This window comes from Vitis vinifera, chromosome 7, assembly GCF_030704535.1.
Source record: "Vitis vinifera cultivar Pinot Noir 40024 chromosome 7, ASM3070453v1".
Taxonomy (NCBI): domain Eukaryota; kingdom Viridiplantae; phylum Streptophyta; class Magnoliopsida; order Vitales; family Vitaceae; genus Vitis; species Vitis vinifera.
In genome coordinates, this window is record NC_081811.1 from 19,937,795 (window position 1) to 19,949,074 (window position 11,280).

The 11,280-nt window shown below is 33.6% G+C and overlaps 1 protein-coding gene across 1 annotated transcript; it reads left to right on the forward strand.

Moving 5' to 3' along the window:
• The first annotated feature begins 1,092 nt into the window (after positions 1-1,092).
• LOC100260224 (fimbrin-2) lies at positions 1,093-10,405 on the forward strand. Its single transcript, XM_059738250.1, has 14 exons — positions 1,093-1,408; positions 1,496-1,672; positions 1,763-2,004; positions 2,092-2,263; positions 3,223-3,261; positions 3,458-3,526; positions 3,640-3,756; positions 5,105-5,316; positions 5,975-6,130; positions 6,517-6,716; positions 6,802-6,959; positions 7,532-7,628; positions 9,334-9,425; positions 9,972-10,405. The coding sequence occupies exons 1-14, from the start codon at positions 1,301-1,303 to the stop codon at positions 10,155-10,157; spliced, it is 2,025 nt and encodes a 674-aa protein (XP_059594233.1). The 5' UTR covers positions 1,093-1,300; the 3' UTR covers positions 10,158-10,405.
• Positions 10,406-11,280: the final 875 nt, after the last annotated feature.

An 11,280-nucleotide genomic window follows, 5' to 3' on the forward strand; every position in this document is an offset into this window, starting at 1 on the left:
AATAATTTGAAAATATATAAATTTTTAATTTTTTCTTTATTATTTTTTATAAAACAACCAAACATAATAAAATTATTTTCCTTTAACATTTTTTTTTTCTTTCCTTGGTATTTCTCCGAACCAAACATTACCTTAGAATAAAACCAACAACTTTTAGTTTAGCTAGTGGAATGTATTGAGATACATAAACCTCAAAACCCATGTTGGCTTCATCAAATCCATTAATATATATTTTCTCAAATAATAATGATTTTTTAAAAAGTCAATCCTGATTTAAAAACAGTTTTTGCTTTTTTTTTTTTCTCAAACAATTTTCTATTTCTAAAAACAAAAAATGTTTTTAAAATTTTTTAACATTGTTTGGTCATTGTTGCCTGAAAACAATTTTTAAAAACAAAGTAAAATAAAGAATAGTTTTTAAAGAATAAGGAGAAGTTATTTTCACCTATTTTTAAAAATAAAAGGAAATTATGAGTCCGTTGGACTATATTTTTTGAAACTTGTTTTTAATTTAAAGAATAAAAAATAATTTTTGTAACCAAAACAAGTTTAAGAAAACATGTCCAAACGAACCCTTAATTTCATATTTTATTTTTCTTATATAATTTCTCTTTAACCTTCAAAATGCGTTTGATAATATTTCTATTTGAAATGTTTTTAGCGAAAGTGTTTTATTTAAAAATTCTTTTTGAAAAATCACATATTGAAATTTTTTTTAGAAAATATTATAAATAATTTTTTAATATTGTAAGTGAATTTTTAAAAGTATTTCCTCAATTTTATCAAACACTTGTTTTTTATTTTTAAAAATATTTTTTTAATTTAAAAGTGTTTTTTAAAAACACTACCAAGCGGATAGAGTTTTAAATATTTTAATAAGTACATACAATTTTTAGGGGAGCTTGAATTTTTTATATATTGAATTTTATGGTAGGTTTAAAAAAAAAAATAAAAAATGAGAGGAGAATAGAAGCTGAGGGTCACAGTAAATAAGGTAAGGAGCGTGGGAGGGAATCATTAACACCAGCACAGAATTAAATTTGAAATAGAGTGAGCTTGAAAGAGCTGTTACGACGGGGACAAAATGGTCATATTTTGAATTCTCAAAACAACTTTGAAAGCTCTGACAGCCACATCCATGTCCCATATGTTCACTCCCCCCACTCCCAGCTCTACCAAAAGAGATCATCTTCCTTTTCCTTTCCATTCCTTACTCTTCACTTTCCTCTCAAAAATCTTCATCATCTTCTTCTTGTTGCGGATCATTGTCTGAATCTCAATCTATCGATTTGATTTTGGTATGGCTGGTGGTGGTGGAGGTGGAGGTGGTTATTTTGGAGTTCTGGTGTCAGATCCATGGCTCCAGAACCAGTTCACGCAAGTGGAGCTCAGGGGCTTGAAGGCTCATGTGAGAGTTCGGATTAATGTTCATCAACTCTGTCTGGAATTTCAATCTTGAATCTAACTTCTGTTTTTTTTTTTTTTTTCTTGGCAGTTCATGAGCATGAGGCGAGAGGGCGACAATGGGCGGCTCAGCCTCCGAGATTTGTCCTCCAAGATGTCCAGGCTCAAGGTTGTTGGGGAGAATCTGAGCGAGGAGGAGCGCGCTTCGTTTCTCCGAGATTCGTACCAGGACTTGGACGAGGATCTTGATTTCGAGCTCTTTTTGAGGGTAAGACATGGATGTTTGGTTGCTGAGAAAGTGTGGAAAAATAGAAAGGGATTGTGATTCACTGTTTTTTCAAAACTGGGTTCTTGGCAGGTCTATTTGAAACTGCTAGCTCATGCGAGTTCTAGAGTCGGAAGTGCTGCGAAAAACTCATCCGCATTTCTCAAGGCTGCTACCACCACTTTGCTTCACACGATTAGCGAATCCGAGAAGGCGTCCTATGTTGCACATATTAACAATTACCTTGGCGAAGATAAGTTTTTAAAGCAATATCTTCCCATGGATGCTTCCACCAATGATCTGTTCGAGATTGCTAAGGATGGAGTTCTTCTATGGTGATATTCTTTGTTGTTTTCTTTATTGTGGAGATTACTCGTTTGGGTTTTTTGTTTGATTAAAAGGGTTTTCATTCGATGATGCAGTAAGCTCATCAATGTGGCAGTTCCCGGAACAATTGATGAACGTGCCATTAACACGAAGAGAGTTCTCAATCCTTGGGAGAGGAATGAAAATCACACCCTCTGCCTCAACTCTGCCAAAGCTATTGGATGTACTGTGGTCAATATCGGGACACAGGACTTCATTGAAGGAAGGGTATATTTGCATGCCTTTCCATATATGAATGCTTTGTTTGGGAGTTGAATTTTTGATATCTTGAATGATGTTTTGATGGGTTTTATCGGGTAATATGTCTGGGAAACTGGGCTTCAAGTGTTGAGGTTTATAAGATTCTAGATACCCGAGCTTGTCATGTATCTATTTCAGTGGTTGATCCAATATAGGGTAATTTGTGCTATAAAGGGTATAATTCTTTAGGTAGTATAATGCTAAAATATCCTTTCTCGGGTTCTTTCATTTGGGATTGTGCTGGAGTCTTTGATATTCCAGTTGGCTTAAAGTTCCTTTTCAATTTTGTTTTTACTTTTGGGTCACAATCTTGTTGGCCTTTTCTTTTCTCCTCTGTTTCAGTCTACACTCTCCACATGTGAAAGCTAGTCGCTGACTTTATTGTTTTTGCATCTGTATATATTTTCCTCTTTAACTCCGTGAATTTCTATGGGTTCTGAATTGTGTTTTGACATGTCAATTGTGGTGGCTTGAACAATTGGATTCCTGTGGACAAGTCTCTATGGCTTTTACTGCTTGACAACTACATCCCATCTGTATTTAGAACTAGTAATTCCTCAATCTGGCTGTGTAGGATTTGTTCTAAAATGAGCCAAAGTATAAATGGGTCAAAATTTGAAAAGGATCATCCCAAACCCTTCCCATTTATTGCCGTTTAAACCAAGCCAACCTTACTAACTCACTTTTACTATTAGAAAGATACTAAATAATAAACTGGGCTGAACTCTGCTTAAACAAACCCATGAGCCTACCCATACCAATTCATTCTGTTTAAGTAAAAAAGAATCATCTGCTTATCTCTTCTTCTACTTTCTGTTATGCTTCTTGCTGGACCAAATTGAAGTGTAATTGTTTGTTAGCCTGGTTTTTTGGTTTTGCTGTTGTCCTTGTCAGGAAAACTAATGCCTGTTTGGTTTTATTTTCAGCGCCATCTTGTGCTTGGTTTAATTTCTCAAATCATCAAGGTAAGATTCTAATGGTTATCGACTTATTTAATCATTTTGTAGATGCTTACTTCTGTGGATTAAATATGAACTATAAGTATTAAAGGGAAGCCTTTTAGGACTTCAAGCCATTAAGTTAAAACTGAATGCAGACCACATATCCATCTTTACTTTGGATCTGGGTGAGTTTTGATCCTTGTAATGTGTTTCTTTACAGATTCAACTTTTAGCTGATCTCAACTTGAAGAAAACACCTCAGTTGGTGGAGTTGGTTGATGATAGTAAGGTGAAGATATTTCTCCCAATTAGAAGTTATTGGTTCTTAGCTACTGGCTTAAAGGGTTTTATATGAATAATTTCTAGTATAAACATGATTTCAATTATATTGAAAATCAACAGGATGTGGAGGAGCTGATGAGTCTACCACCAGAGAAGATCTTACTTCGGTGGATGAATTTTCAACTGAAGAAAGCAGGATATAAGAGAATAGTTACAAACTTCTCTACTGATGTGAAGGTAAAAATGAAATTAAGTTTTAAGTGTTTTTAATTTTTTTTTTCTGTGGTTAATTTGTTTTGCTTGTATCTGCCTTCTCTTTCATGTATTTTATAAACCTTTGACATTTCAAAATCAATGAAAGAAAAAGGTATTGACCTCTGTAGAAAAAGCTTGTCCTATTTCCTAGTGTTCAGTGCTAAATATAACTCAAACTCTGTGCAGTATATTGGATTCTTCAGCCACTCTGAATAAAATCAAACTAAGTATTAATGCCATTCTGTGTCGTTTGAGCTATAACAGAAAGGCTTCTAAAATTCTTCTAGATTGAATATAGCATGAAGGCTAAAACACTGTCTAGTTTTACAAGTGCCTGATTGACCTCACCATGTTTATGCTAAAGAATGCACTATGATTATTAACTAAAAGGTAAACTGTCTTCTACTTGATAAAGAAGATAATAGCACCATATTTTTCTTTAGCTCTAAAATCTTTGCATCTTGGAATTTGATATTTGCTTTGTAGAAGTATCATTAATTAATGGTGCTAGTTTCTAGTAATAGCTGCAGCACTTTTAACTGAAGATTTGGTTCTGTTGCTGCCAGTTTCCACCTAGGATGCTGGATCCATCCATTGCCAAAATAAGGATTGTCATCTTCCTTACCATTACCAATCTGAACAGTGTCGTTCTTGTCTATCATGTGGACTTGGGAGACATGTGATGATTGTTGTGAATGTTGGTCTAGACATCTGATATGTCAAAGTCCCAGATCTTGGGACAATAACACTATTAGGCTATCAGTGTCCATATTATTTGTCTTCTTTACCTACTATGATATAGCTTGTTTTTTATATGTTGGTGCATTTTAAAAAATTCATGATATAGAAAAAACATATTAAGATATTCTAATTTAAATGAACTCTTAATGCAGTAGGGATATGTTCATCTCTTCTTTTGCTGGATAACCTTGTTGGTTAGTTATATAACTGATAGTAAAATTTAAAATTATTAAGAAATTAAAACTTTAACACTATTTTTTGTCATATTTATGATAATGCTTTCCATGATATGCCTCTTTTTGTTCTTATTTTGGTTATTATTGTTGGTCATTTGTTCTTTGTTCTGGCTTGCAGTGTAGCCATGTAGATGCTCCATAGTTGTATATTGGAAATGCAAGACTATGTTCTATATTTACTTTTCTTTGTTTTCAAGAGTTAAATTCAGATTCTTCCCTATATATTTCAATAATGAAAAGACCAACAATTTGGTTTAATGGTGTCTTGTATTATTTTTTTGAACTGTGTATATTTTTGCTGTCTATTCTCTAGATGATTCCAGTTGTTTACAAATTATATGCTTGAACTGCAGGATGGAGAGGCATATGCTCACCTCTTAAATGTGCTTGCACCTGAGCATAGCAATCCATCTACATTATCTGTGAAAGATCCTTTAGAAAGGGCAAAGTTAATTCTTGAACATGCAGATAGGATGGGTTGCAAGAGATACTTAACCGCAAAAGATATTGTGGAAGGTTCTCCAAATCTTAACCTTGCTTTTGTTGCACACGTTTTTCAACATAGGTGAGGATGGATCCTTTTACGAGCAGTTAGTTCCATTTAAATATTTACTCTTGGATTTTGAGTTGGATATAAACCTCTATGAGGTTTCATAATCTTCAAGTTGCAAGCACATTGTGAATCCTGTACAAATATTTGTTTATTCAATTTAGTGTTAGAAAAACAGTATACATTGATTCATCTGTGTTTCTATTGAATCTCTGTTCAACTTTTAACTCTCTCTCTCTCATGCACATGCTCTTTACTTACTTTTTATGGAATTATTGCTATGTAAAACCAAAATAAATATACATATTAACTTGATAGCCATTGAAATGATAGTGTTCATTGTTTCTATGTCATAAGGCTCTTAAAATGGAAAAGGTATACTTTTAGTCTTGACATATCTAGTTTAGCATAATAAGTATTTCATCTTAGAGTTGTATGTTCATGTATGAAGAATGAAGCCTGTTGACTAGCCTTTTGTGTACTTGTTAGGGTTGCCAAATTGCCTGTAATGTTAAGTTTTAACTTTTAACTCATGTAGAGGGGTTGTTAATGGGAAATTGTTGCACATTTTAATGTTCCTCTGTTTAAACACTGTTGATTCATACATTTTCTTTCATACGTATCTCCCATTAAGAGTTCATTGATGTCATACCTAACTTCTATTTGCATGTAGGAATGGGCTCTCAACCCAAGCGAAACAGATATCTTTTCTTGAAACTTTACCGGATGACACCCAAATCTCTAGAGAAGAGAGAGCATTTCGCTTTTGGATAAATAGTCTTGGAAATTCAACATATATCAACAACGTTTTTGAAGATGTGAGAAATGGGTGAGTGCAGTTCTATTAGAGTATATTGTCTCTACTCCTGTAATCATAAGTAATTTATATCATAATATTTTTTCCTGACTTTTAAATTACAAATAAAGAATACGGTTTTTCCATCACAATTCTGACTTGATATTTAAGGTTCATTATCAAATTTTCTGGTTAACATCCAACAGAAGCCCAAATTTTAACAGTTCTTCTAAGTATTGGAAAATATGTGTTTGGAAGATTGGAACTTGCTCAGATATTATTATTTTGAAAATTTTGCAATGGCTTGAACTGAATTGAAGGATTTCCAAATTTAAGCTCACTTGCTAAAGGACTTGATTTTTGTTATTCATTTTTTACCCTCATCCTTAGGCTGAAGTGTTATCTCTGTCTTTCTGCAGGTGGGTACTTTTAGAGACTCTTGACAAGGTGTCTCCAGGGATTGTTCATTGGAAGATTGCAACTAAGCCTCCCATTAAAATGCCATTCAGAAAAGTAGAAAACTGCAACCAAGTTGTAAAGATTGGGAAACAATTAAAGTTTTCCCTGGTTAATATTGCTGGAAATGATATTGTACAGGGAAACAAGAAATTAATATTGGGTATGTTGTCTAACATTTCTTTTTCCCCTATATATTAGATACCAACTTGATTACCTGAACAAAAAATGTTGGCCTTGCTCTTCAGCTTATTTATGGCAATTGATGCGATTCAACATCCTCCAACTTCTAAAGAACTTGAGGTTTCATTCCCATGGGAAGGAAATCATTGATGCTGATATTCTTGAATGGGCTAACAGCAAAGTGAGAAGTTTGGGAGGTCAAAGTCACATGGATAGTTTTAAGGTATTATTCCTAGAACTGCTTTTTTATCTATATCTATCTATCTATCTATCCATCTATCCATATATGTATATCATTCACCCTTGAAGTCCAGTCTTGGCTCTTTGGGCTTCAAATCCAAGGCCTACTATGTGGAAAAGACAGTAAAAGTGATGCTTTCTGTGTCCTTTTGTTCGTAAGAAGAAGGCCTATTGATTCTTTTACATACATTGCTCTATTGAGTTAAGGTTGGTGGACTGGATGCCTCTTATCATGCAAGCTTAATTTTGTATAGTTCCTTAGGTAAAATTTAGGGTCAGTTTTCATATATTCTTAAGCATCATAAGAGACTTAAGTTATGATTGGATGAATATTACATTATTACTAAAAGTTTAGAGCCAGTTTTAAAAAAGGATTCAGATAAATATATCTTTTATTTCAGGCGTTTCTGAATTTCTCCTATCGGTTGAGTTTGATCACATTTATATCCAAGTTTGATGATTGATGTTCTATTTTAAGTCACTAGTTCGATTTTAATGAATAAGAGTTTCTTAGATGGCAATCAAGTTCATGTTGTTGTTACTTTAATTTCACAGGATAAGAGTTTGTCAGATGGCATTTTTTTCCTTGAGCTGCTTAGTTCTGTGCAGCCTAGAGTTGTAAATTGGAGTCTTGTTACGAAAGGACAAACTGGTATGATTTCTTCTATTTATATATGGTCGTTCTTGAATTAGTTATACTCAAATTGGTTGTGTTTCATATTTCTTAGAAATTTTCATCATATTATTCTTGACATTTGAGTGAGTTTATGTTCGTATACACCTGAAATTCTTGATTTTCATGTAAATAAAATACCGGCTGATACTTTTGAACAATTGTAGACTTGTTTTTCACTTCAGTCTACTGTATCCTATAACTTAATTTTAATTTTAATTTTCTGTCTGATCTTAACTTTAATGTATTATTGCTTTGAATTTTAGGGTTTTTAGAAATGGAAGAAAGAAAAGAACAGGGAAAAAGAAATAAAAGGAACAGAAAAATAAGACAAAGGAGAGAGCTACAAGATTTTCTCCTCAACTTTATTATTTATGGATAATTGACTTTTTAAGAATAATTTTTCTTCCTAATTCTGCTAACCTGATGGCCCTTTTAAGAGATTTATCATTAACTACTATTGAGGAATATGTGCATGCATATTTGGTATTGAATGAACCACATCTAGATGACCTTATTTAAAAGATTGTCACTATAAATCACAGGTCAGCTATCTGAAATTTTCAGTCATCCAAAAAACATAAAAAGGATATATGATCCTGCTCCTCTCTTACCTATACGACCAAGGTGCCTCTGTGTATATCTCACAGTAATCTATTGAACCCAGGAATAATAGCTTGCTCAAGTCATCTACTTGTGTAAGTAAAAATTTGCAAACAGCAGGTCATTTTTCTGTTACTATTTGTCTCTTGCTCAAATTTTAAATTTCAAATTGGGATGAGCATAAAGTTCCCTTGATTCTGGTTGCATAAATATGCCATATGCCCTTTTTTCCTGCAAGAAGATGGTGAGGTGAGTTAATAAACAGTTTCAGCAGATTATGATGAGGTGCTCATGCTGAAAGCATAGCCTACATAGGTGTGCTAAACTAGCATTAACCCCAAAAGCTTAAGCTTGTACAAAATGAGAAAACAACTGATATCAATCTGTCTTATAGCTAAAGCCTGGTCTGACATGTGGCCTTCTCACACTGGTTTAAATACAAAAAAGAAAAAGAGAGAGAGAGAGATTCCAACTGGTACCAGGTTAAACCATCCATTACCTGAAATCTGATGCTTGTAAGGATTGGGAATAAGAATAGATATCAAGCTGGCAAACAACTAACTAGATGAGCACAGTTGGCCCCATCAATGAGAGAAGAATCTGATCCCCATGATACAATCTGGCTTATCTTATAGTCCTAATCTTATCTTGGATCCTTGAATGTTCCCACCCTTATCTAACAAGCCCGCCTGTACTCTACATTTAAGGTGCTTCTAGAGCCAATAGTACTTGGCTTAAATATTCTACTGAGCTGTTTGTAGACTAGTTGCTTCTGAGTCTCAGACATGGTTTTAAGATTTGGAGACTAGTTGCATGTGCTGGATAAGTTGTCCTTAGTTGGTTGCTTCAATAGTCTTTTAAATGGCAACAATTTTATGAGTGTTGTAAAGGAGTCACAGAAAAATCCCTCTTTCTATAGGGGCTCATCTCCTCCTTTAGTGCGAGTTTGAATTTCAACTCATCTTGATCTTGACCATTAATATTATTTTATTTTATTTTTTTTATTGGGTTAATTTGAATCTAACATCATGTCAGAAAGTGATTATTCTGTTTTTTCCCTCCAAATTCGGGGGCAATGTAGATGAGGAGAAAAAGATGAATGCCAGCTATATCATCAGTATTGCAAGGAAACTTGGATGTTCAATATTTTTGCTTCCTGAAGACATCACAGAGGTATGTATATATGGGATTATCACCGAACTTTTATATTAAAGTGTATAGAAAATTTCTACACAACTGCAGTATCACCATCCACATAAATGGTGGTATAAGAACTAGGTGGAGGAAATTCAACTGGATTTCTCATATTTAAAACAGTGATGGCTGGAAATGAAAATGAAAATGAAAATGACCATTTAAGCTCTAATGAGTCCACTTAAGCTTTCCACACCATTTGGTTTATGAACCCAAAATGAAGAACTAGGTGGATGGAATTCAACTGGATTTCTTGTATTTAGAACACTGATGTCTGGAAATGGCAATGAAAATGACCGTTTAAGCTTTAATGAGGCCACTTAAAGTTTATGAAATCTTAGCCTGTATCAGCTCTATATGGCCAAACATGAAGAAAATCATCTCATAAGGTTGTTAGATACTTAAGCCATTAGACTATAGCCTCACAATGTGCATCAAACTGACTTCAGCTAAAGCCTTTTAACAGAGGTGTATCTATTTTCCCTTTTTTTCCTCCTAATCTTATACCTAGCTGAACTTCATCAGGTAAATCAGAAGATGATCCTCACACTGACAGCAAGTATCATGTACTGGTTTCTGAAACAACCTGTTGAAGAAAGACCATCTGGAGCTTCAGATAGTGAGAATGGGAGCCAATCTGAGACAATCTCAAACTCGACAATGGATGACACTGCTTCGGAGTCATCAATAGAAGAGAATGGGACTAGATGAATAGGTGTTTCCTGCAGAACTTTTGCTAAAGTTCTATAGATTCTTTCCCCCTCTTGATTTGTTTTCTTCTTTCTTGGATTCAAATTTGATGTTGAAGATCAGTGTATGGCATTGATACATGTATTTCTGAAGCAAATTTTGCTAAAAGCATATATGCATATGTGAATAGTGTTTTTTCTTTTTCAAAAATATATTTGTACTGTATTTATTTTGTTTGAGCTATGACTACAATTTTTGCTGATTCTTCATAGTTTCTCTGTAGAAAGAAGAGCTCTTGAGGCTCATAACTCTCCAATCACAATAATCTTTTGAGTCTACAGAATAACCTTTCCATTGGCATTTTGTGAAACATAGAGTTCTGCAACATGGGTGGAGTGAGCCCAATCCAACCCAAGAAAACACTATCGTGGGTTAATAAGATTTAACCCACCTTAGGTTGGATTAGGCTTGGATTAAGTCGTACAAATCCTCCTTACAGGAAGCAGGGAGACCATGAATGTTGTATAAAGCTCATTGGAGGTGTGATGGAACTTCAACAGAAGAAATATTTGAACATCTGAAACAACAATGTTCAAATACTTTCTATTGTAGAATGCATAATAATATGTAGTTTCTTTGTTGTAAGTTTATATTTGGAAGACTTGTAGATGTAGAAGTATTAGTACAACATCCTTGAGGAGCATCATATTCCAATGCATTCATGTTTAACTACTGGTCATCCCTGTTCTTCATATAGCTCAAATGATCATAAATGTAATAATTATACAAATTGTTAAAATAATTTGCCTGCCCACCACCCTCACCCCCACCCCCTCCAAGAAATAATTTCACTTGCTTTCTTGTGGATTATAGTGAGGTGTCACCTTTCTTTCTAGTAAGTATTTATATAAATATAATTAACCTCATTTATGATATATTCAGTGTATAAAATATATTACTCTTTCATGCATTGAAATTTAGGCACTATTTACCAAAGATAATGTAAAACAATATTTTACTGGTGTTCAAAATAATGAGTCAACTATCTAAGTGGAGTTCACTCATTTCCAACAGCCATTATGACAATTTTTATTATTTACTCTGAATGAATTCAAAACATAAAAATTTATAAAAATAGCTTAAA

What these genes read in the sequence shown, in the direction of transcription:
- LOC100260224 (XM_059738250.1), top strand. Translation starts at nt 1,301, where the DNA reads ATGGCTGGTGGTGGTGGAGGTGGAGGTGGTTATTTTGGAGTTCTGGTG. An exon ending in ATTTCGAGCTCTTTTTGAGG is followed by an intron (nt 1,673 to 1,762) that starts GTAAGACATGGA and finishes GGTTCTTGGCAG; the next exon opens with GTCTATTTGAAACTGCTAGC. An exon ending in TAATTTCTCAAATCATCAAG is followed by an intron (nt 3,262 to 3,457) that starts GTAAGATTCTAA and finishes GTTTCTTTACAG; the next exon opens with ATTCAACTTTTAGCTGATCT.